The following is a 26103-nucleotide window of genomic DNA, read 5'->3' as shown; positions in this document are numbered from 1 at the left end:
CCAACGTAGCCTATGCGTGTCGTAAAAGGCGACTAAAATAGGTGCTCAGTGCCTGGGAGGATAGCCGGGCACCCTGCCCCTGGGGATTGTACAGGGGACTGGTCCTCCAGGTTGGGGGTTGGGCGTGGGGCTGACAACCCCACCTCGTAACAAAAACTTGTGTTTCAAAATCCAATGGAGAAAATAACCGGACTGTTTTACGAACACGACCTGGAAAACGGACAATGGACTTGAGAATTGGAAGCTGGAATGTTTTGTCTTTATACAAAAGTAAAGCACTTTTAAAGTTACTGCAGCAACTAGATCAGTACAATGTTGATATATGTGCTTTACAGGAAATGAGGTGGACAGGTAATGGAACTTTCAACAGTAAAAACTACTTAGTTTTCTATAGTTGCAATGATAGGAAACATGTTGAAGGAACTGGATTTGTTGTAAATAAAAGAATTTCATACCTCGTAATGGATTTTCAAGCAATTTCATCAAGACTATGTAAGTTGAGAATTAGGGGAAAGTTTTTTAACTACAGCCTTTTGTGTTGCCATGCCCCTACAGAAGATAAATCTGATGAAGAAAAGGAAACATTTTATGAAAATCTGTCTAGGGCCTACAGTGGATGTCCAAGACATGATGTGAAAATAGCTATTGGGGACATGAATGCTAAACTTGGAAAGGAATTAGAATACAGCTCTGTTCTTGGTGGATATAGCCTTCATGATTTGACAAACAACAATGGATGTAGACTGGTTGATTTTGCGGTGGAGCATGGGATGATTGTTGGAAGTACCTTATTTTGTCATACACTAATCCATAAAGAAACATGGAAAGCACCAGGTGGTACATGTTCAAATCAAATAGACCATGTTTTGATTGATGCTAGACATAGCTCAGACCTAATTGACGTTAGAACATACAGAGGTGCAAATATAGACTCTGATCACTATTTAATTATTTCCAGGATTAGAGCAAGGCTTTCCAATGCCAAGAAAGAACGGATTGAGCCCCTAAAAACGTTTGATTGTGAGAAACTTAAGAACACTGAAGTAAAAAAGGAATATGCTGAATGTTTAGAAAAGCATCTAACGGAAATCAGTGATAGCGACTCCATAGATGAATACTGGAGAAAAATAAAAGAAAGTGTTTGTCATACAGCTAAAGCTGTAGTTGGAAACATTGAACGCAAGAAGGATAAAGACTGGTATGACGATGAATGTGCTGAACTCACAAATAAGAAGAATCAAACATATAAAATAATGTTGCAGAGAAATACCAGACATAACTCAGATGAATATAAAAGAGCTAGAAAAGAGGAAAAAAGGCTTCACAAGTTGAAGAAAAGAACTTTTGAAGAGGAGAACCTCAAAGACATTGATAATCTCAAAACCATCAATGAATGCAGAGCATTCTATAGAAAGGTTAATCGTAGTCGTTCTGACTTTAAACCAAGTTCTGCTCTGTGTCGAGACAAGCAGGGTGAAATCCTGGCTAACAAACAGGATATACTTTGTAGATGGATGGAACATTTTGGTGACCTTTTAAAATCGGAGGAACCAGTGGAAGACCATCGGCACGACTTTATAGATTTAAATGATAACGAAGTCATCCCCCTCCCAGATAGAGATGAAATTCAATTTGCTTTAAATAAACTAAAAAATAATAAATCGCCAGGACATGATCTTATTTCTGCAGAGTTGCTAAAAAATGGATGTCCTCAGCTATATGAGCACCTGCATAAACTAATAATTGATATTTGGAGCTCTGAATATATACCATCAGACTGGAACATTAGTATTTTGTGCCCTATTCACAAGAAAGGAGACCCAATAGTCTGCTCCAACTATAGAGGCATCAGCCTGCTAACCACATGCTATAAAATCCTATCCAATATTCTGTTTGTGAGACTAAAACCATTTGTGGATTCAGAAATTGGTAGTTATCAATGTGGGTTTAGAAGTGGAAAATCTACAGTAGACCAAATTTTCTGTCTACGTCAAATTATTGAAAAATCAATTGAGTTTAATATTGAAACTCATCACTTGTTTATTGACTTTAAGTCTGCATTTGACAATGTGGATAGAAAACATTTAATGGATGCAATGTATGAATTCAAGATCCCAAGCAAATTAATTAGACTTGTAATGTGCACTATGAACAACACTAAATGCAAGGTAAAATTCATGGGTGTCCTCTCTGAGGATTTAAATGTTAATAATGGTGTTCGACAGGCCGACTCATTGTCTTGCCTTCTTTTTAATATTGCTTTGGAAAAAGCTATTCGTGACTCAAATATCAACACTAGGGGCACCATCTTTTACAAATCAGTTCAGATCTTAGCCTATGCTGATGATATTGATATAGTTGCTAGGACTGTACCAGCCTTGAAAGAGGCTTTTTTATCTTTGGAGATAGCTGCTGGTCGAATGGGACTAAAAATAAACGACTCCAAGACCAAGTATATGCCGGTACAAAAAATTCCGCCAAATGACAGGAACACATGTTTAGAAATTGGTACTCATTCATTTGAAATCGTTAGCAGTTTTACGTACCTTGGGTCCTGTGTTAACAACAAAAATGACACAATCTCAGAAATACAGAACTGATTAACGTTGGCAAACAAGGCCTTTTTTGGACTACGCCCCATCTTCAGATCGTCTTTGATTTCAAGAAAAACAAAGATCTTGGTTTATAAGACTCTTATTAGGCCAGTTCTAAGTTATGCTTCTGAAACATGGCCTTTGACTAAAACCGGAGAGCACAAGATATCAATTTTTGAGAGAAAGGTTTTAAGAAGCATTTTTGGAGGCATCAATGAGAACGGTGTCTGGAGACGACGATTCAATTTTGAAATTTAGATTGTTTAGAGAACCTGACATAATAAAAAGCATAAAAATTAGGAGAATGAACTGGGCGGCCCATGTCTCTCGAATGAACGAAGAAAACCCAGTTAAAAAAGTTTTTGCTGCAAAACCTGTGACAATTCGAGGAAGGGGACGACCAAAAATGAGATGGTTGGATTCTGTTGAATCTGACTTCGATATTCTCAAAGTTAAAAATTGGAAAACCCAGGCAAAAAGTAGGACGTCTTGGAAGATTCTCCAAAGGAAGGCCTTGGCCCACCCTGGGCTGTCGAGCCAACTATGATGATGATGACTAATAAAATTTCTCAGAACATTTAAAGGAAATTACAGAAATGTTACTTAATTACACGATTGTTCAAAAATATATATAAATAGATCGGTCTCTGAGACCTCACATCCCCTGTTACGTCCTACTTTTTCACTTCCCCTCTTACAGGTTAAAAGTGACAAAAGAGAACCTTTAAGTATCAGATCATTCTGGACCTGTGCAGCACCTGTGAGAAATACAATAACACCTCTTGTCCCAAAACAGGTTGCTGTCTATCATTTGCACAGGTTATCTCTAAATTTCATTTATTTTTTCTTTTTCGCTTACATTCTTTCTCTGCTAGATGCATCAATTATTGCGTATCATTCGATATACACGACAGGAACCAAAATTAAAACAAATCTTAAATATTAATTTTAAAGAAAACCTGAATTAAAGCTTGATATTCTTCTTTCAGCCTTTGAGGCCATAGTTCTTTATCACGAGGACCAGCTTTCGTCTTTAGCAGTGGTATTTTACTAAGAGCTTTTCTTGTACCGTCATCAACCATATTGAACGCTTGATTATGTATGTCAGTAAGATAAAGAAATGTTTGAATCTTGCTTTCAAACTTAATGAACTATAAGGTAAATGATTGGACTACGGATAATAATGTGTCAATAAAAAGTTGTGATTTTAAAGCATTGAAAACAGAAACAAATAACTAATCAAACTCGTCGTCTGTCGTCTGCCAACATTTTTTCTACTCATTGCCAGGTTATAAAAAACCTTATTCTGATCATTTTTTGAACTTTAGTTTTCAAACTCGAAATTAATTTCTTTCTGTGTTTAAATGTTTCAAAAGAATTATATTTGATGAAAGCATATGTATACTCAAAAATACTTTTGTGCCGGATAAGCTACGTAAAAGCAGATTCCGTTTCAGAGCGAATTCTTGAAATGCAGTTGTTGACTGATGAGATAAAAAGCATTTCGTAACTCTTCTGGAACAAATTGTAGCGTCCAGAGGGCACCAATTTTCTGCCAGAAGACGGAAAGTCGTCGAATTTAAACTCCAATGATTTTAACAAGGGTTTTATTTTCGCTCCCGTTTTTATTTTAATTTAAAATCTTGGCAACAATCAAATTCTTCTGACGTCAGGCTGCGTAAAAGTTTATCATTTTGAACGCTTCCGTACGAAACAGCTATCGAAAATGATCAAATTGAAGCGAATGCTGTTTAGGCAGGTAAAAACATTAAAAATTTTATTGCATAATTTGTAAAAATGTTCGCCGAAAACTCGGCTTTTCATTTGTATCCCGAATTGTGTCGCATTCAAAAAATACATGGGGTTTTTAGTGCATCAAATTAGCAATTTAATTGGCTTCATTTACACAGTGTAATTTGTCCTATATCGATTTTTCAAAAAATTGATTAAAATAAAATTTAGTATTTCTGCTGTAGAGGTGTAAGTGCGGTAAATTCTAGATTTATTTAAAATAATATGTTTTACTTGTACTGCAATCTTTTTATTTTTTCCGACTATGAATAGTTTTGGAAAAACTCGTATTTGATTTTATGCTCTTCCGTCTTTTTTTTTCTGTGGACTCCAAAATTTCTCGTGAAAACATTGAAGCTCAATTTTTTTTTAGATTTTAGTTTTGCATTTAAAAACAAATTTTGAATGTGAGAATTTCTTCTGCATATACCGATGTAAGTTGTGTTGTTTTTTGTAAATTTTCCTATAAAGGTGTTTGAAAATTTTCATTGTATAAAATTTATGAATTTAGTTATGGTAGAAATAAGAATTTAATATGCTATTGCCGTGTGATTTTCTTTAAAATTTCTTATGTGATTGGAATACGAATTTTATATTTTATGTATTTAAGAATGAATTATGTCTGAATCTGTTGTTTTAACTCATCAGCAATTTCTTTGCAATCGAAATTTACAACTTGTCTATTGTTTGAATTTTTAAAATTCACATGTTTTTGTTATTGATTTAGTCACTTCAAGGTTAAAGATTAGCGTACGATACTTTGACATGGTTAGCCAAACATCGCTTAGTCGCCAATGCTGGCGATTCTTTTTCTTTAAAATTTATGTTAGCAAGCCTGAGGTTTGCCATTTTTAAAACGAGTTAGGCGTATTTTCAAAATACTGCTCATTGAGCCACATTTTATACATCTACCTTACACGCTGTTTTTCCTTTTCTTTCCAGTGATTCTAATATTTTCGTTTGAAGGTTGTACAGTAAATGTGAAACAATAATCTTTCTTTTTTTATTTCACTATCTTCTCTATTTTCATTGTTATTTCCTGCAAACTAGTTTGATTTTTTTTTTGTTTCAGTCAAGCGTTTGATTTAAAAGAAAAAATCATTTTCTTTAGTAATGTTTTTTTTTTTTTTAAATATTGTATTTTTTAAATACTTCAAGGCTTTCAGATATCAATTAGCTTTCCCCAGATCAAAAAAGGGGCAAGGTGTTTTTTAAAAGAATAGGTACTTCTATTTAAGTTAAAATAGCACTTCCTCAGAAGAATTTTGTGAGGGAAGGTGCTTTTGTTTGTTATTTTATTTTTTGTACTGTAAAGGCACTTGTTTTTGTGAGATTTTAAATTTTCATAGGTTCATCATAATTGGGAAAATGAAAGCCTCATGAAATATTTTTTTCTTATCCGATTTTTCAACTTTCGGTGTTCATATAAATTTCACAAAAATTTTCAGTTTTTGCTTATTCTCTGATATCCGCATTTTCACTAAGATAAGTGTTGTTACTATTAAGTACGTATAAACTCCAAGTATTTTGGATAATAAATATTTTCTTAAATAAATAGCTTCTTAATGTTCAGTTTAATAAATTATGCTGCAAACTAAGTAAATTCAGATTCACATTCAAATCAAGCTCTAATTTATCAATAAGAAAATCGGTGTTTTTCAGTAGCAAAATTTTCATTTAAAAATTGATCCTTGTTTGAAAAATTAATATGTTAAAAGTTTAAATCTGCAAAATTAGTAAGTTCCATGAAAAATAATAAATTTCCATGTATCAGAAAAATTGAATTTTATTATATGTTTGAAAATTTAATATATTACATTACTGCCCTGGGTCCTATAAATACCGGGTGACTAATAAAATATCTTGACCACTAGCGGTTTCAAAATAAAAAAGTTTGAGAAACCGTGTTATACTGAATTTTCCTATAAACTCTGAGAAATAGTTTGTCTTGCACAGAAATTTTTTTCTTCGCTCCTAAGATTTTAACAATTTTTGTTGCTCCCTGCACATGCCATCCTAGTGGATTAAGGAAACTAGGGGATTCAATGCCAAGATTGGCCAAGATTGCATGAATTTGCCTTCTGAGAAAAAATTGCTTTTGTGATCAAGTGTTTTCAATGTCAAAGGATTAAGAAGGTCACATTGAGGAAGAGAGTAAGGCCAAAAGTTGATTTAAAGGGGGCAGGACGTAGTACCCTCCCCAAAAAGCCTGTGGGAAGCACTAATTAGTAAATTTATATGACATTTTTAAAATCTTTGGGGGGCGGGGGGAATTAAACTGTTTTCTTGGTATTAATTATTTTTTAAGATTTTCAAAGATAAATCGATTTGCACACCCAACACTGTTAACAGAAAATTAAAAAGAATTGCAGACTACTTCGAAATTTTTTTTTACAAATTTCTTTATTTGCCCTTGGTTTTCTTTCTGTAGCATCTCTTCATTCTTCAAGTTGTATGGCAATTGCTTCTGTTATATATGAAACTGGTACAGTGGCAGATGGGACAGCATGAACCGGTCCTGGCATTTACAGGGCAACCGGCCCCTTAATTAAGACTTGCTCCTTGATGAGAAGACGCCCCCGCCTTCCCTCCCCTATCTTTAGTTTTCTCGGATGGAAAAGATAGAGCGGATAAAGCTTCTAGTTTTAGGAGGAAGTCACCATTAGAATTTGAGGACTCAAATTAGAAGAATTGCGTTTACGCATGTGGAGAAAAAGAATTAATAATACGAACAACTGCATAGTAAAAATTGTAATATTTGTGCAGATAATGGGGGGGGGGGAGTCTCCCCCAGAAAATTTTCGAAATTATAGCTTCAAAAACGTATTGTTAGACAAATTTTAGATGATCTTGGGCGATGTTTACAGGAGTGGGTATTTGGAGAATTCCTCCAAACCTTTTTCAAAATCAGAGCTTTAAAATGTGTGCATAAGCTATGTTTGGAAATACTAAGGGGGAGGGCGAGAAGGGATTCAGGAATTCTTTCTAGGCAAAATTTCTCAATTGAAGTTCCCAAAACGCCAGTTTAGGTGACAATTGACGCTCTTTGGGGGGGGGGGGGGAGAGGGCGATGTTTTTTGCAATTGAAGTTATCAACAAGTTTGTCATCGATAAATTGTCCACCCCCCATAGGCGGATATACGGGGGTGCCAGGGGGGCAGACAGAAAGATGATAAATAATTACATAAATCAAATAAAAACATTCCTTTAATTAGTTTTCAATGCTGTATTTTATAATAACTTTATACTCTGTTATTGGGTATGTATTGGTATAACATTACAACTTTCTTTTTCTTTGAAACAACTATGGCTAATAAAGTCAAAAAATATGTCTATTGTGATATACCTCCTCAAAAACAATATAAAGTCCTTACACATCATTCCAGTAAACAGTACAATAAAATCATTCTGAAATCAACTGAAAACCAACATTTCCACTGTAAAATTTCAAAAATTTTCTGAAGGGGGCGAGGCAGTGCTATCACTGAGCTCCGCTACTAAAATTAGTTGCCTTTAATATGAGTAATAGTCTCCAAAATAGTTACCAGATACAGAAAATAATTTCTAAAATAGTCTCCTATTAAAAAAAAAGCATTTATATCATTTTAATGCCAAGAAGTGGGACAGACCTACATAGGGTAAATTTTCTCCAAACAACCTTTAAAAAGGAAAACTTTAAAAAATATTTTCCAAATTTTAGCCCAACCCGAATAAACACTTGAGAAACCAGCACTGACAGATTCTAGTATATTTTTCTCACTGTCTGACTGTTAATTAAAGTCAACAGTAATATACTGACTGTATAAAAAGAGCTCAAAGCGTCACATTCATATTTCCGATCGAAAGAAAATTAGCTCTCGTTTAAAAAAAAGGAATGTATAGTACGAATAAAAGAAATTAAAAACGAAAAAACAGTTTTAAAAAAAAAGTTGTGAAACAGAAATCGCAATTGCAAAAACTAATCCTTTACAAAAATCGCACTCACAAAAACGATACTGTTACGAAAATTGCGATCTTTTACGATCGCGAGGAAATGTTTTTTTATACAAAAATATAAACTTCACATTTTTACTTTCTTCTATATACAGAAGAAAATATTGAATTCGTGCAAATTTTCGAATTTTGACGGATTCGAACGTTTTGAGGTGTGCTGAGTCCATTTTGACTAATTTTGGAAAATGTCTGTGTGTGTATGTATGTGTGTGTGTCACGTCTGTGTGTGACCAGTTTTTTGTGGCCGCTCTACAGCAAAAACTACCGCATGAAATCGAACGAAATTTGGTACACATATGTGCCTCTATGTAAACTTGTGCCCATTGGTTTTTGGCGCGAATTCCTTCAAAGGGGGTGGAGCAATGGGACGTTTTTTTGAGTTACGCGTGCTTGCTATTCCTCAGGAAGTAACTGGCGGAATCAAACAAAATTTGGTCCATATGTTGCCATTAACAGGAACAGGTGCTGATTCAATTTTGGTGTCAATAACTCAACCGGGGGTTGAGCTATAGAACGTTTTTTGTCGCCAATTGTGACTGATGTATCTCAAGAAATAATGAACGGAATCAAAGAAAAAATTTATTGACAAATAGCCTTTAGAGGGTATAAGTGCCGACTCTATTTTGGTGTCAATAGCTGAAAAGGGGGTGGCGCAATAGAACGTTCCCTTTTTTTTTTATTGTGAGTTCCGTATCTCAAGAAGTAATGCTACCTTCTGGATGAAATTTGGAATAAATGTCAATCCATATGTAAACAGGTGTTGGTTCAATTTTGGCGCCAATTGCTCCATCGGGGGCTTTTTTTTGTGTGAATAAAAATAGCTTTATAAATGCAACAATAAGAAAGATAAATTGTAATAGACTGTCGTCTGCTTATTTTGCGTGATTTTAACTGTTGGAAAATAACCAGAAAATTGCGATGATTTAAAATTTTTAACTTTTGCCATCTTGCGTTTGTTAACAAATAAAATATTTGTAATTAATTCAAGTAAGGCTTTTAAAATAACTTTAAATTTTCGTTCTTTGCTTTGTTTTTGTAATAATTCAGACATTGGGATGGTCATCAAGTTTTTGCATGTGTAATTTTGTTTTTGTTGGGAATATTGCTTCCTCCTAAAGCATGGGGAGGGATCAGAAGAAAAAAAAGAAAAATATAGAAGAAAGTTTTGTGATGGCCACAACATACTAGTTTCTGGTCGTGAATGTTTTATTACATTTCATTTTCCCACTTTTTAAAACAATTGTTTTCAAAAATTAAACGCAGTAAAACTTTTCCTTTTTTTTCGTGGTAACTAGGGGGAAACTTAGAAGTGATTTTTTAATTTTTTTTTAAAATTTTTTTCTTTTAGGAGAAAAATAACCAAGCTTTTTTACGAATTTTAGTTACACTTACTAAAATAGTCGCTGTATTTTACAACTGATAGCAAAATACTCGCTTTTGCCATTAAAATAGTCGCCTTTGCCGTCAAAATAGCAGCTTTAGTCGCCATTTGCAGTGCTGTATCCCCCCCCCCCCCATCCCCTGTAATGCAATGGCGTAGCTACAGTTTCTGTCGCCCGGGGCGTTTCCTCTATTTGCCACCTTTTTCATTGAGACTTATCTAATACATTAAAGCATTGAAAATTATCGCTCAAAATATAAAACTTCGTTTAAGGTAGCAAAGGGAAACTAATTTAATCCGTATTCTTCCTACAAAAATGAAGGGGGCGGGGTCAGGCGCCTATCTCGGAGAAATATTCTGAATTTACATCGAAAATTGCAGTTAAAAGTAACTTTTGAGGGAATAAGGTTCTCTACCGAATCGTTATCAAAACTGGAGTCAGTTTAAGCCTTTGGGGACCATAGAGTCAGCTTTTATTCCGTAACAAAGTTTCAGTAATTTGCTTTCCCTGCATTAAGTCAGCATTGGCAAAGAAACAACTTTTACAGAAATATATTTAATATTTATATACAGAAACAGATATTATATTTCAGAAATATATTTGATATTACATATTTGAATATTTTCTGAAGTTTAAGTTTTAAAAATACAATTTAAGTGTTGAATTACAGTTTAAGGACTTACAATTTAAAGACATTAAGTGAATGAGGAATGTTCAAGGGCTCACGACGGAAATATTTCAACTTTGAACACTGAAATGATCGTTCAGTCATATCAAAAACTTACATTTCAAAGGTTTTTTTTTCTCCTTTGCCTCCAGTATTAGATTTAAAGTATGATTCTCTTATTTGATTTTTTTTTCACACCAAAAGTGCTGAATCGCTACCCCGGGCGGACATTTCTATATCAAAACATGTTAGGTTTATCCTTTAATAAAATCATCCTCGCCGTTTTATAAAATCAAACTTTTGGAGAGCATATGTTAATAATTCTCTGAATAGAACTAGGATTTTATTTTTTCTTGCAAGGATTTAAAACATTGCAGCACTAATAAAATAACAAATTCCACATTAACAAAAACGATAAAAAAAAAGGTGAACGTTGTGCGTTTTATTTTTTTTTTCTTGGGGAGTTGAATGAAAAAAAAAAAAGAAGAATGAAGCAGTCTCAAAAGAATTGTTTCAGAGCCATATATTTAGTTGGTGCTGCCTGTTTCCACTTCGCAGAGCTGTTTCGACATGCAGCCCTGCTCACTGACCACTGAGTCAATCTGTTCGTGCTCATTCAGCTATCTACAGGGGTTGACAGTTCATTTTTACAATTGAGTTAAAATTGTTAGCTAGCAAGTCGTGATGACTTGAGTGTGAAAGTTTAGTTCAAAATTTTGAATAAGTATGACAAGCTTCCTAAATGTAGTTAGTGTGATGCTGCAATTAAATTTGGGATTTCTCAATCTTTACTTTCAAATTCTCTTATTCAAACAACAATAAGTCAATATTTTAAGACCCTTGTGAAATTTTAAAAATGTACCTTATGTAAGTTAAAATGTCAACTATATTTTGCAACTGAACTAAAATAATGCAATACAACTAGACTAAAAATAAAATACAGCTAATCGTAATTTCTTTATTTTTAAGAGTATTTATACTTAAAAATCCTTTATTTTTTTCAGTGCATGAGTGCCAGTTTATAAAATCAGCCACTGTATAAAATCAAATGTTCTCAGAACGAATGTGACTTTAATAAGCGGCAGGCACTGTATCTGAATGTGTTATGTGTAATAACGATTATGTGAAGAGGAGGAATCTTTCATGCGATGTCGCATGAAAACAGAATGTATAATCTTAAATGAACGTCTTTAGACTACCTTTGGCAATGTTAATGAGAGCAAAGATCCACTGATCTCCCCCGCCCCCCCCCCCCCCCCCCCCCCCCCCCGAAATTTTTTAAAATTTGTTGTCTTAAAAAGGCATTCTAGATGATCTTAGGTAATGTTAGGGAAAGAAGAGGCTCGGGGTACTCTTCAGGAATTTTTCGAAATTGAAATCCAAAGGAAGGGATTGTAGGTCTTCTTTGATAATGTAAGGGGGACCGACAATTCTTCAAAATTAAAGCAAAAAAAACATTATTTTTGTTGACTTTCAATGACGTGAGAAGGAGGAGTTTTCGCGAGATGAATCGGAATTGAAGCCCATAAAACGAAATATGAAATTTAAGACGACCTTTAATGATGCTAACGAACGTGTTGGCCACGCTCCAACGAAATATTTTCGAAGTTAGTTTTTAAAACCCAGTTTTTGACGGTCTTTGTTAATGTTAGTGGGTGAAACTGTTTGGAGACTCTCTTCGAAGTTTGAATTTTAAAAGGCAGTTGTAGATGGTATTCGCTGATGTTATCAAGGGTTCGTGGGCTCTTCTTAGAAATCTTTTCGGAAATGAAGCCCTAAAAAAGGAATTTCAGACACTCTTTGGTGATACAAGGGGGAGGTTCGATGACCTCTGAAAATTTTCTAAATTGAAGTCCTGAAGACGAAATTTTAAATGATATTTAAAGATGGGGTGGAGGCGTTTCTGCAGGATTTGGGTGATCACTCTTCTGAAAGCTTTTCGAATTTGAAGTCCTAAATATGAATTGTAGGCTGACTTTGATAACGGTAGGCGATAGGAGAAGGGACTGAGTTCGGATTTGGAAACTCTTCCCCTGCACTCTTTCAAAATAAAAGTTTTGAAACTCGTTTAACCCCCCTCCCCCCCCAGTCTTTCTTTTCCAAGACTATTTTAGTTCTTTGGTTTTTCTATAGTAAAATTTTAAATTTCCAACCAGATGTTTGTATTTATTAGTTAAAGCATTTGGGATTCGTTAAAATTATCTTTTAACATTTTGGAATGATGAGGTACTTTTCAGTGACACCGTAGGTCTTCTTTTTCCAATTTTATTTTATTTTAGATATTATGCCTCCAGCTAGAATCTCTTGATAAAGTTTTAGTTTACTTTCGTTTTATACATTCAAACACTTGGTATTCATTACAATATTTTAAATCTCCCTTACTGCATTTTAACCTTTTTCCTATTTAAAACAGCTTTGGCAGCCCCTATGAAACTGTCATGATTATTTAACTCTTCCTTTATTGCATAAGAGGACACTTGTCATAGATTTGTGCTATGTATTGATTACTTTTTTTCGTTGAAAAAAAAATGTTTGAAATTTGTCAGAATGACTCGAAAAATTTCAGCTGCCTTTAGTTAAGTAAATTATAATAAAGAACCGTAGATGTTCCTAAATAGTATTCAAAGGTTTAATTGTTTAGTCTTCAAGAGTTGCATTTTCTTTGAAACTTTTGCTGAAAAATACTTTTTGTCACTGGAATTCCACCTGGCATTTTATTACTACTATTTATTATTATTTTCTTAAATACTGAGAACGTTTTTTTTCTTCTTTTGTTTATCACTAAATTAAAATTGGCAGCCTCAATCCTACGCCTCTCTTGGCGACGGCCCAGTGTTTACGTGTTCATTGTCCCCTACAGAGTGTTACAGGCAGCTGTTAGGGCCTTAGAAGGTCCTCTACAGTTATGCAACAAAGTTATCTTATCGGCCGATGAATTTACAGATACACAGTAAAACATCTTATTTATCACAGCATTAGTTCATAGAGTTCTTTTTTTTTAAATTTTGTAACCATTCCTTTTCTTGCAACGATTCTCTTAAAAGTCGTTTAGAAATATACCGGATTATTATGATATTTTTACAGATATTTAAATAGTTTTTTTTTTTTTTTACAAAAGGAAGAAAAAAGAAAAGAAAAATTATTCATTATTATTGTTATTTTTTAATTTTATTTTTACTATTTAACTGAAAAGTTCAATGCAGCCCAAACAGAGGCGGCCCACCGGGCATTTGCCCGGCTGCCCGCCAGCCCCATCCGCCACTGAACTGGCACGATCTTTTTTAAATTGTGATATCATAGCCACCATGTTAATCTTATAGTCCCATTTTACTTGCACAGAACTTAAAATTGGTGCTGTTATGTGCCATAGGACAGTACTTTCTTTTTCAGAAAATTAAAAAAAAAAAAATTTCGAGTTTGCAAACAGTTTTACATTTTATCTAGATCTGCCAGTGTGTACATGCATGACTCGTCAAATCATTTATTGTTTAAGACACAAGGAAGCAATAATACAGTAAAACCTGTGAAGTTACCACCCTCGTAAGTTGACCGCTTTTTTCAGGCACAGGATTAACCCATATCATATACAGGGATGAGATTTTTCCGGCTTTTGCCAGAATTCTGGCTTTTTCTGTTGGCTTTTTAAACTTTTCCTCCTTTTCCTCCCTCTTTCAAGCCTTATTTTTCTCAAAAATCGGGAAAAAAAAAAGCGATTTTTTAAAATTTTCGATCCTCGATTTCTTAATCTTTCTATTTTCTCTCTTCGAATCTCAATCCTCCGCGATATCTGCCAAAAACGTATGTTTTGGAATCATGCCAACGACGTCAGACACGTGCTGCGCCGAAAGTTGCATGCCTTATTTGAGATTTCAATCTTTTTGCATCCTGCAAGTATTTCAATTATTTTTAATGTTGAGCGGTTTTTTTACTATATGCTACCTTATATCTGCTTATTTTATTCATCATTTTCAATAATGTCATGGCTTCTAGGTTCTATTTTGATGCAGTTTTGGATATCATCCCTTTCACGATTTTTTTTTTTTTTTGGATATCATCCCTTTTGCGAAATTTTTTTAGATTTCCTCCTTTTTGCTCTCTGACCACTCTCATCCCTGCATATAAATCAACCTCTGTAAGTTGACCACTAAAGTAGTGCATCGCAAGGTGGTCAATTTACACAGGTTTCACTGTATACAGTAAACGTAGAAAAAATTCTGAAAGCTAGAATAGGCCTAGCAACTTTGTCTTTTTTCTATTTTAGCGAGACCGTGATAGCTTAGTTAATTGAAGCTGAGGTTGAATATGCAACAGATTTTGTATTTCGAAACAATACATTGTAAAACTGCAAGAATATTTTTTTTTTTAACTTTAAAGTTTTAATCACTTAATTTAATTTATATTTTTCAATCACTTGATTTGAATCAACTAACCCTGTCTGTAATTAAATAAAATAATTTAAAATTATTTTTGAAATGAGAACTTTTTTTTCTTTTTTTAAAATTCAAATAAAAAATTAATTTATTTAAAATGTTTTAAAATTATTTAGAAAAGAAACTTATTATTTATTTTTTTTTAAAATATCAATTATGTATGAAATTTAGATGTCATTCATATTAAAGAGATATTGAAATTTTATCAACCCTGTTTTGATTTTTAGCTTTTTGACCCAACGAGTTGCACATACACTTACCTACTTGCAGATGCCAATTGTTCTCGTGCCATAATTATTGATCCAGTTTTAGATCAGTTGAAAAGAGATGTCAAGCTGGTCAAAGAATTAAAACTAAACCTTCTATTTGCAGGTAAGAAGCATGATTTTGTTGTTGTAAATGATGCTACTTGAAAAAACCTTAGTCCTTTTTGCAGAGTTACTCCTCTTTTTTCGGAATTTCTCTACAAAAACTAAAATTTTTCTGTTCTACAAATACAAACAAATACAAATACAAAAGTGATGACCAGCAACAGGCTCTGGTCCCAGCTAGGCTGGTCCTAGTCAATTTACAATCCCCAGTGAAGATGAATGGCCCTCTTAAAACTATCTACTCCCTTGCTCATTACCACCTCTTCCGGTAAGCTTTCCAAGGTTTCACTCCCCTGTTAAAATAATAATTTTTCCTAATATCCATGTCAGCCTGAGATTTAAATAGCTTAAAACAATGACCCCTTGTCCTGTTTTCAGTGCTAAACTTTAGCCCTGTAATATCTTTCATTTCAATAAATTTAAACAACTGAAGCACGTCCCCCTCGGTCTCTTCTTTGCTCAAGACTGTACATTTTTAGCATTCTAAGCCTGGAATCATAGTCTAAATGAGAAAGTCCATTTATTAGCCTTGTAGCCCGCCTTTGAACCCTTTCAATACATTAATATCTTTCTTAAGAAAGAAACACAGAGCAAAGTAACTTCTTTGCTCTGTGTTTCTATCCAAAATTCATTAAACAAGCATTTGCACCAATGTTTATTTAAAGCTATAGGAAATACAGTGAAATCCAGCTACAACAAACTCGAAGGGAACGAAAACAAGATTCGTTGTAATGGAATCATCTTAAAACTTTCTGTATTTTTATAAAACTTTTAAAGTTGAAAATCTAAACTTTATTATACTTAAATCTACAGCATTTACCATTGCTAATGAGCTAAAATGTAATTAAACTCATTTTTCATTCTGTAGAAGCAAAGAGAAGAAATATTGAACACTGACCTTTACTCATTTGTCGTCGTCACAAAAAGTGTTATTTTCCTTTATTGTAAAAAATTTGGTCCCAGAGGATATTATAAAAGATTCTTATTTATGAAAAATTAATCTTGCTGACCCCCTTGCGAATTTGTGGGGTGCCTCACGTTTGGTGTGCAGAAAATCTACTATGAAATTCCACGCACTGGTTTTTGCTCTCTCACATCAGCTAATGTTTCAGCATCAGCTGATTTCCACTTAGAATAGCTCTGTTTTGAAAGCACAAACAGAGTTTTCACGTTACGACTTGCGAAAGTCGTTTTTTAATTTCCGAAAACAGGATTAAATAAAAAAATTCTGACATTCAGAAAAACATTTCGCCGTGAAGATTTTTTGAAGAAATTCGATTTGTTAAAACGAGATTCTTTATACATTATCTTAATGGTTTTTAAAACAGGACCAAGCGTGTTTTTCGTTGTAACGGATATTTCAATGTATCAGTATTTTTTGTAACGGGATTTAACTTTAATCAATACAATCACATTTTATGCCATTAGAAAAATTTCTTAGATGACCTTATAAAAGGTTTGAGCAGCTAAACTTGGTTTAGAGTTTAGAATTGAGATCAGTTTGAAAAATGGAGGAAACATTTATTGTCAAAAAATCCACATTAGGATGCAGAGGATATATACAGTTGTTCTGCAACATTTCTTTGACTCATCACGGTTAAATTGTCAAATTGTTTTAAAATGTCAATTTTTTCCCTTGGCAGTTAAATCATTGCACCTTTTCTCCATGCCTAAAATGTTTGACCGTTTAGAGTGAAGTTTCTAAACTGAGCAGGGAGAAAAATTCTTCTGCTTCACTGATAAGAAGGGAACTTCTTTTCCTGGAAGCTACTTGTCAGGGTTTGCCTTTGTATCTCTTTTGATTGAGCTACAAAAAAGGGGAAAAAATTGAAAGTTTAAGAAAAATTAATAACAATAAACGAAGACGTTGTCCAATATCCAAATTTTTTAAACCCAGGTTAAAAAAACACATGTGTTCCGAAACTTTATGATTCTGATATAACATTAAGGGATTGATAACATTAACCATGATCACACATTAAACAAGAGATTGATAACATTAACCGTGATCACATTAAGCTACTGTATTTGAATTTTTTCTCTAGATAACATTGAAAAGCATAGAAGAGGAAGGAAAATTACAAACCGAAAACTCTTGTCATTCATTCCTACCTGCTAGTTTCATCAATTCTAATTTTCCATCTGTCTTTTAGAAACGAATTTCTGACCATTTGGCTTCAAATTTGCAGTAATCACTTAATACCAACTAAAGATGAATTCAGGAGTATTTGTGATCGGGAAATGGTAGATTGCCATTTCTGAAAATTTTGGTCTAGCGACATTCTAAAACTGAAAAATTATATTAAAAAAAACTTCTGAATGGTTTTTAAAAATGATTTTAGTATGCATATTTGAAAAGTTTTTACATTGGAGGGGGGAGGGATCAAGCTTCCGAAAATTTCTCGTTGTCTTCAGAAAATTTTACTTGAGTCCACTTGCACCCCTGGATGAATTGTTTTGGAAGTTTTCAGAACATTGTTTTCAATTCAAATACAAATACAAAAGTGACGACCAGCAACAGGCTCTGGGCCCAGCTAGACTGGTCCTAGTCAATTTACAATCCCCAGTGAAGATCAATGGCCCTCTTAAAACTATCTACTCTCTTGCTCATTACCACCTCTTCGGGTAAACTGTTCCAAGGTTCCACTACCCTGCTATAATAATGATTTTTCCTAATATCCATGTTAGCCTGAGATTTAAATAGCTTAAAACAATGACCCCTTGTCCTGTTTTCAGCGCTTAACTTCAGCCCCATAACATCTTTCATTTTAATAAATTTAAACAACTGAATCATGTCCCCTCGGTCTCTTCTTTACTTAAGAGTGTACATTTTTAACCTTCTAAGCCTGGAATCATAGTCTAAGTGAGAAAGTCCATTTATTAGCCTTGTAGCTCGCCTTTGAACCCTTTCCAATATATTAATGTCTTTCTTAAGATAAGGAGACCAAAACTGAACAGCATACTCTAAATGAGGTCTTACCAAACTTCTATATAAGGGCAGAAGAACTTGATTCCTATTATTAAAATAACAACAGGCCGTTAGAATCCGCTATTTGGGCCATAGGTTGGGCATCACTGATTTAAGTTATTCCTATATTTTAGTTTCTCATAATCAAGGACGGATACAAGGGAGGGGGGGGGGGGTGATCACCCCCTCCCTGAGTCGAGGTTCAGGGGCTTTTTTTCAGGTATATTTACGATATTCAAGTTCCAAAAAGGCAATTTTACTTAATCTTCGATAGCGTAAGGAGAAAGAGAGTTCTTTTTTGAAATTCAAGTCTTGAAACAAAATCGTAGACCATCTTTTATTACTCTAGTCTACAGGTAGGGACTGGAACTTTCTTAAGGAATTTTTTTTTGAAATTGAAGTTCTAAAACCTCAACTTTAGACGATCTTAAATGGTATTTGAGATAGGTTCAAGGACTCTCAGTGAATATTTTTTTGAAAGAAGCACAATTGTAGGACACACCTTTGATTACGTAAGGATAAGCAACAGGGTTTAGAACACTCCACCGAAAATTTTTAGAAATCTAAATTCCAAAGAGTAAAGAGCAAAAAATAATCACCCCTTCCTTAAAAAAATTCTGGATCCGTCCCCTAGTCATAATGTTGCTATCTATTGCAAACAATTTATTTTTGTTTTCAACCAAAGTTTTGGTATAAGTGATGATTTTATGATTTTAGCTAATACCCATGTGCATGCTGACCATATCACTGGAACTGGAGAGATCAAAAAGCACATTCCAGGATGTCTTAGTGTGATATCACGTGCTTCCGGTGCCAAAGCCGATAAACTCCTGGATGCCATGGATGTGCTGGAAATTGGAGACATCAAACTTGAAGTGAGGCCTACGCCTGGCCATACTGATGGTATGACTGTAATTAGTATTAGATTTTGGTTCAAGTTAATTAAATATACCTCATAATTTCTGTAAGAAGATCAAGGATTTCTGGTTGAAGCTTTATGCTGGTCTATTTTTTTAAGCTTAAATTCAGACAACTGGGAATTTATTTAGTAAAAATTATAAAATTGCCTGTGCTCATGAGATGGGTTTAGATTTTGTATTTTTAACCCCCAACACGCAAGGGAAAGGGGTTATAAATTTGACGTATCTCTGTGTGTGTATATCTGTCTGTGGCACGACAGGAGAGTTGATCGAGAGTGTTCTTAGCTCGGTTACATCTTTGGATGACATTAATTAACCAAGGTATTAATTAAAAGCCTTTAGAAGGTTTTCTGCAATTTTTGCAGTGAAAACGTATTTAAAATTAAAAAGATTCAGTATGAAATCAAAGAGTATTTTTTTCTGTGTCGGATAGAATGTGTTTGGAACTTCCATGATAGAAATCAAATTTTTTTTTTAAAGCAGATTTGAAATACGGCTAAGCCTTTTTTCATCCAATGGGTAATCCAATTCATTGTTGGCTGACAAGAAAATTAAAAGCAATTTTTATCTGTTGCCAATTTCTATTTGTTAACAAATAAAATACTTGTAATTCATTTTAATAGTATAAGGCAAGGCTTTTAAAAGAATTTTCAATTTTTCCTCTTAATTCTACATTTGCGACTTAGTTGGTTTTTTTTTTTTTTAAATTTTAGTTACTTGTTCATTTAAAGTGATTGTGCTTCAAATGGATATGACACATTAATTTATCTGCTCCAAACTCACAAACTGCATGAGGGCTGTGTAAGCACTGGAGATAATAAATTCAACATTGTTGCAATTAGTCTGAAAAGTACAATAAAGTTATAATCATATACATTTATGAAATCATTTATTTTCAACAGGTTGTGTAACCTATGTGTTCCATGAAGCTAAGATGGCATTTACAGGGGATGCATTGCTTTATCGAGGATGTGGCAGGACGGATTTTCAGCAAGGTATTTAATTAGTTCTTCCAAATTTTATTCTGTATTATCATAAAAAATATATTTATTTTTAGGAAGTGTTCATGTTTATATAGATATTGATACCATATTGCACAGTTCATTCTAGATTTATTCTTTGCTATTTATGCCCTGCCAGCCTTTTTAATGTGAGAATCCTTCCTCGCCCCTCCGTTCTGCCCCTAAAACAATCTAGAGAATGCAGCAGGTTATGCTGATCTTTTGTGTCCTGTTTAACTTTTTATCTTTATCTTTCCTGGAAATCATGTGAGTAGTTGTTGAAGGAACTGTTGTCCCTTATTTACAGAAAATTGCATGTCATGCTTTAGGTTTCAATCTTTTTGCATCCTATAAAATTTTCAATTAGTTCTAAAATTAGAAGTTATTTTAACCTATGCTACTGTAAATTAGCTAATTTCATTTCTTATTTTAATAATATTTCATTTTTTAAATAAAATAAACCGTCTTCTGCCCTCTGAAGTCGCATCAAATTTCATCAATATATTTCCCTATAGAGGAACTATTCCTTTGTTGACTAGTGTGACTTGAGTGGTGAAGGACCCCTGCTTTACATTTTAGTCGTTAGTGCTATCTCAAGTTAATATTTCAGTCATACAGTCACACACCTATTTTGAATTTATAAAAAAAATTAAAACAAAAATTCCCCTTATATGTTTTAAGTACATTATTATTATTATTTTTACATTGTATGGATATAATTGTTTTTACAGGAAATAATAGACAGTAGAGGATTAAAAAATACTTATAATTTAATAATATAAGTGTAGAAAAAATGTCTTAATAGTTTATAAAAATATTAAAATTTGTTTTTAAAAATAATGCATTTGAGAAGCATATTTTCTAAAACACATACTTACACCCATTTCTTTTAAATTATAGTAACCCCTCATTATATCACGCTTTTTGAGGACAAAGAAAAAGTGCAATATAACCAAGGTCATTAAAAATAGTTATCAATCCAACAATCAAGTAAATTAGAATTAATTCTTTTTGAAATGATTTTCACATGGTTTTGATGTAACTTAAGAATGTACTATCACGTGCATTAAAAATTAAACAAGATTGAAATTTTAGTAAATTTTTAGCGTTAGAGAGGTACAAACATCAAATGAAGCAGTGAGAAGCAAAAGGATGTAAGTGGAACAGTTGAAAATTTGGAAATAACCAGTACAAATAGTAGGTTAACTTCTCCTTTGTCTTGGGGCAAGAGATAGTACTAGTAGCCCTGGTAGGTGCTGCTGTATAGCATGATTTAGGGAAAAAATTCAATGAAAGCTTACCTAGGATGTTATCTTTATACTCGTTTTACTCAAAACTTGAAAATGTCCACCCAATTTAATAACATGTTCGATGATATTAAGTAAAAAAGGCTCTCCCCTGTGAAATGTTTGGAAGTGATGTGTTTAAAAATGCAAATGTATTCCATCTGTGATGATATAAGGGAAAGGAATGTGATTTGGAACTCTCCTTTGGAATTTTTTGAAATAGAAGTTGCAAAATACAATTTCAGAAGATCTTTGGCACTGTTAGGGAGGGGGGAAGCTTGGGGGATTCCCTGTGGAAATGCCTTGAAACCTTAATGTTAAAATATCATTTTGAGGCCATCTTTCGTAGTGATGGGGCAGACATTTCCCCAGATATTTTTTTTAAACTAAATTTCCAAAATCACAATTTTAGACGATCTTCAAATAGGTTAGGAAAGGGGGTTGGGGAGGGGTTCTCCTGAAAATTTGAACTCTTTATCCTAAAAACTTAGTATGCCATCTTTGATTACGTTAGGCAAAAGAATGAGATTTGGAACATTTCTCAAATTTTTAGAAATTGAAGTTCTGAAAACACAATTTGAGACTGTCTTTTAGTAATGTTAGAGAAAAGTGAAGTTCGTAGGCATTCCCCCTGAAATTTTGTGAAAATTAACAAAATTTCAAATGGCAGTGTTCATTCATTGGATCATTATGCTTTTTTTTTCTTTATGCACCTAAAATTTCAGAAACGGTGCCATTTAAGTTCCCGCAATTTTTTAAAGATATTTACATAGATCAATTAAAATGTTTTAACTATCACAATCAGAATTGTACTGTATTTAAAATTACTAGGATTTTTAAAAAATGAAATTGTGCTTAGGTGTTCATTGTCTGGTCGGTGTACCCTATGCTTAATTTATACCCTATGTCACTCAGTAAGAATGCACCTTTCATGTAGTGAAGGAATTTTTCAAATAGTGGACATTTAATGGTTTTTTTATTTATTTCTTTGAGTAAATTTAACATTTTTTAAATTATTTTTTGGCAACAGGAAAAAACAAATTCTTTTTTTTTTTTGATAGCAATAAACTTGGATGTCATATCAGTGAGTAAAACTGCAATGGACAGATGAAAGGCACAAATGTAGAAAAAAAAATGTTTGTAAATTAATGCCTTTTTCAAGTGTTACAATGTCATCAGTTATCAAAGTCAACTTCAGTTTTATTCTAATTAATTTCTTTTCTTTATTTTAATTTGATTGCTTTATTATTGATTTATCTTTCAAAGTGACAGTGTCTTTCCTGAATTTATTATTTATTTTATGCTGGAAAATTTTGCCTTTTGTGATCCGAACTTTCTATCTAACTTGAATTGTATTTTTCTAGGTGATTCAGCTAGATTGTATGAGTCAGTGCACAATCAAATATTTACATTGCCAGAAGATTACCTACTGTACCCTGCTCATGATTATAAAGGTATTTTGAAGTTTCAAGCTCTTTACCTGCTATAGATCAAGTTTGACTGGTGACCTTTTAAGGGAAAAAAGGGGAAAAAATGACAACAGTCTTAGTCACTTACCAAAAATATCAAATTGTATTTGAAACATTCCTGTATTTTTTATGTATTTATACAGACACCAATGAACTTTCAAGCATTATGTGTGTGGTTAAAATTAAATTTTTCAGAAAATCTTAAATTCATTTTAAGTATTTTCTTTGTACCTTTTTTTTGTTTGCTTTTAATGCATGGCAAGCATTTCATCATTGTTTTTGCTTCATTTAATTGATGTGTATTCTTAACCACTTAACTGTCATTTTCCTGAAATACTGTAACCGCAGAAATGGACATTTTTGGACATTATTACATATTAGAGACATCTATTAGAAAGACTGCAAAATAAAAAACATAAAACCCAAACAAATCAGCAACTTGTAAAGAATACACAAAGACTCATTCAAGCAGTGTACAAGCAAATACTCCGCTTTTCATGGCACCTAAATGGTGTGCAAGCAAAGCAGATCTATGTTTAGCAAATTAGAGAATAAAAGTTAATGAGTTCGCTACAAATATGTAATGTAACACTAATAGTTCACATTAAAGCTCACAATTTTTGTCTAAAAATTAAGATAATAATCAATCATTTTGTTTCTTGATAGGTTTCTTTTCTACTTAGGTTTTTAAAATACAGTGAAACTTTTTGAGAGCGACCAGTCTGTTCCTAAAGAAGTAATCATTAATGGAAGTTGGTTGCTCTTAGAGGTTGTTCTGAAACATGCAATAACCAATAATAATACCAATAAAAATCAATGTTATTCTGCTTGCAAAATTAAAAACATTATTATTAGAACATATTTAAAAAGGGAAATTATTATTTTTTTTTTTTAATTTTTAGTACAAAATATAATTTTTACACTAATTTTCCATTTAGAAACTAATTTGCTTTAAAAATATGAGAAGATACTTGTGAGCCTCAGATTCTTAGTCTTTTCTAAACAACTTTTGTTTCTAATTTAGCTTTTAGCTGCAAAAATAAATAATGAATTGATTATAACTAATGTCCTAATCATTAATGCAGTCTGAGTGCAAATTTTGAGACTATTTCTTAATCGTTGAAATGAGCTAAAAATATGCTCTGATCTCTAAAAACACCTAATGCCTGATCACGGATTGTATGGAAAGATGAACATCCGTTTTACAGCTAAAAATGGATGAGTCTATTATTTTTTACCGATGTCAGCTTTTTCAGAAGCAGTCTCATTCAAATGAACGGAATACACGCATTAAATTTTTACTTTTCCCCCTTATTCACATAGATTCGTCTTATCTGGACATTTGAAAATTCCATGCAATCCGTTGTTGGACTATAAGTATGCCCCTTTCCATTCATAAGCAACCAATAAATTTCCAGAAACAACCTTTTGGAAAACTACCGTTCTTATCTCACAACGATGAACTCACGCCTGACCTACCTTGAGATAACATATGAGGCAGTGAGAAGCAAAGGGATGCAAGTGGCAAAATCAAAAATTTGGAGATAACCAGCACAAATAGCAGGGGGACCTCTCCTCTGTCTTGAGGCTAGAGATGATTCTAGTAGCCCTGGTTGGTGCTGCTGTATAGCATGATTTAGAAAAAAAATTCAATGAATGCCTACCTAGGACGTTATCTTTAAACTCGTTATAGTCAAAACTTGAAAATGTCCACTTGCATCCCTTTGCTTCTCACTGCCTCATATGTCACCTTATCTTTCCAATGTTGTGAAAAACTATGCTCTCCTTTTTATAACATGTTTACCCTTTTTTTTAAAAAAAAAAACCTTTGTAGCCCCTTAGAAGAATAGATTTTACCAGACCAGAATCTATAAATTTTGAGCGCCCCTGCAATGAAATCTGTAGGGCCCCTCCCCAATGTACAGCAGCCTACATTTACAACATTAATAAGTCTTACTAGTGCTTTTTGTTTTTCAATTTCTAGGGGGCATTTGACCCCTTAAGGACGTTGCCCCCCCCCCCCCCGCCACTGCAGGATCTGCAAGTACTCAGATCTGGGTTTAGATTTTACCCCCTTTATTCTAGTTCGTTTTACTTTTCGTAAACAAGAAAAGACTTAAGATTTATGTGCAAATGAAATGATCTATCACTTCTTCTTTCATTATCTCTCATTCAGTTTTCTCTACAACCGAAAATTCATTTATTTGTTGGTGCTGAGTATTGTAATTTGCCGGTCGATGTGAGATGTTTTGATGATCTCTCCCAGAGAAATTTTAACGTTGAGCAGATAGGGGAGAAAATCAGTGCCTTTGGAAATTGGTTGTAAATTGAGATGGTCACTCATAAAAGTTTCACTGTAATATTAAATTCCTTAGAAAAGTTGACTGAAGAAAAAAGAGAAAATCATTCTCTACAAACTCACTGGTTTAGTCCTAGCATTGCAGATTAAGAAGAGTTTGCTGTACTACATTTTAATAGTTATGTTAAGCACATTTTTAAGACTGGTTACTTTTTCCACATTTTTGAACACTAGTTATTAATATAGCTATTTATGAGTATGTAATTATGCATGTTAATTTCTGCAGATTTTGAAGTTTAGTTTATATAATACAGTAAAACCCCCTCCTAACAGACACCCCCCAAATGCGGACATCCCTCTTATGCGGACAATTTTTAATTCCCCGATTCCAAGGCATATAACATTATTAAACCTCTGTCCTACGGACATCCTTTTAATACAGACAAAAAAACTTGTCCTGTTAGTGCCCGCATTAGAGGGAGTTTACTGTATTTTACATAAGAGTTACAATTTCTTTACTTTTTAGGATATATAGGAACACTATAATTCATATTAGGGGCCGTCCATTAATCACATGAGGCTTGAAAGAGGGGAGGGGTCCAGAAAAAATCACGAAACATCACATAGGGGGAGGGAGGATTATAGTAATATATCACGTGTATTTATTTTTTCGACAAGCGCGCAACACTTAACGGAAAAGCGGCTTGTAGTGTGCCACTTTGATTCGCCGCTGCGCCATTGTCAAACGAGCGAAGTGAAGTTCTCGATCGAGAGTCGCAACAAGCGCCCGCCTGTTGTTTTATTCTGTTGTTTTGGCACTGAATACACGCGTAAATTGTTTAACCTTGTACATTTGCTTTAAAACAATGTCTAAACTAGGTGATCTGTATAAAGACCTATTTTCAGAATATAAGATAGGAAAAAAACCTGGT

General features: G+C 33.4%; 1 protein-coding gene across 1 annotated transcript in view; it reads left to right on the top strand.

The window, feature by feature from the left end:
• The first annotated feature begins 4138 nt into the window (after positions 1-4138).
• The window catches only part of LOC129228289 (uncharacterized), a 44722-nt gene continuing 22757 nt past the window's right edge, over positions 4139-26103 (top strand). The window contains exons 1-5 of the mRNA XM_054862965.1: positions 4139-4353; positions 15085-15229; positions 18914-19099; positions 20019-20111; positions 22768-22857. Of these exons, the coding sequence (XP_054718940.1) occupies positions 4321-4353; positions 15085-15229; positions 18914-19099; positions 20019-20111; positions 22768-22857 (547 nt within the window). The 5' untranslated portion in view covers positions 4139-4320. The remainder of the gene's footprint in view (positions 4354-15084; positions 15230-18913; positions 19100-20018; positions 20112-22767; positions 22858-26103) is intronic.

This window comes from Uloborus diversus, chromosome 8 (genome assembly GCF_026930045.1).
Source record: "Uloborus diversus isolate 005 chromosome 8, Udiv.v.3.1, whole genome shotgun sequence".
Taxonomy (NCBI): domain Eukaryota; kingdom Metazoa; phylum Arthropoda; class Arachnida; order Araneae; family Uloboridae; genus Uloborus; species Uloborus diversus.
This window is presented reverse-complemented; position numbering and strand designations above follow the sequence as displayed.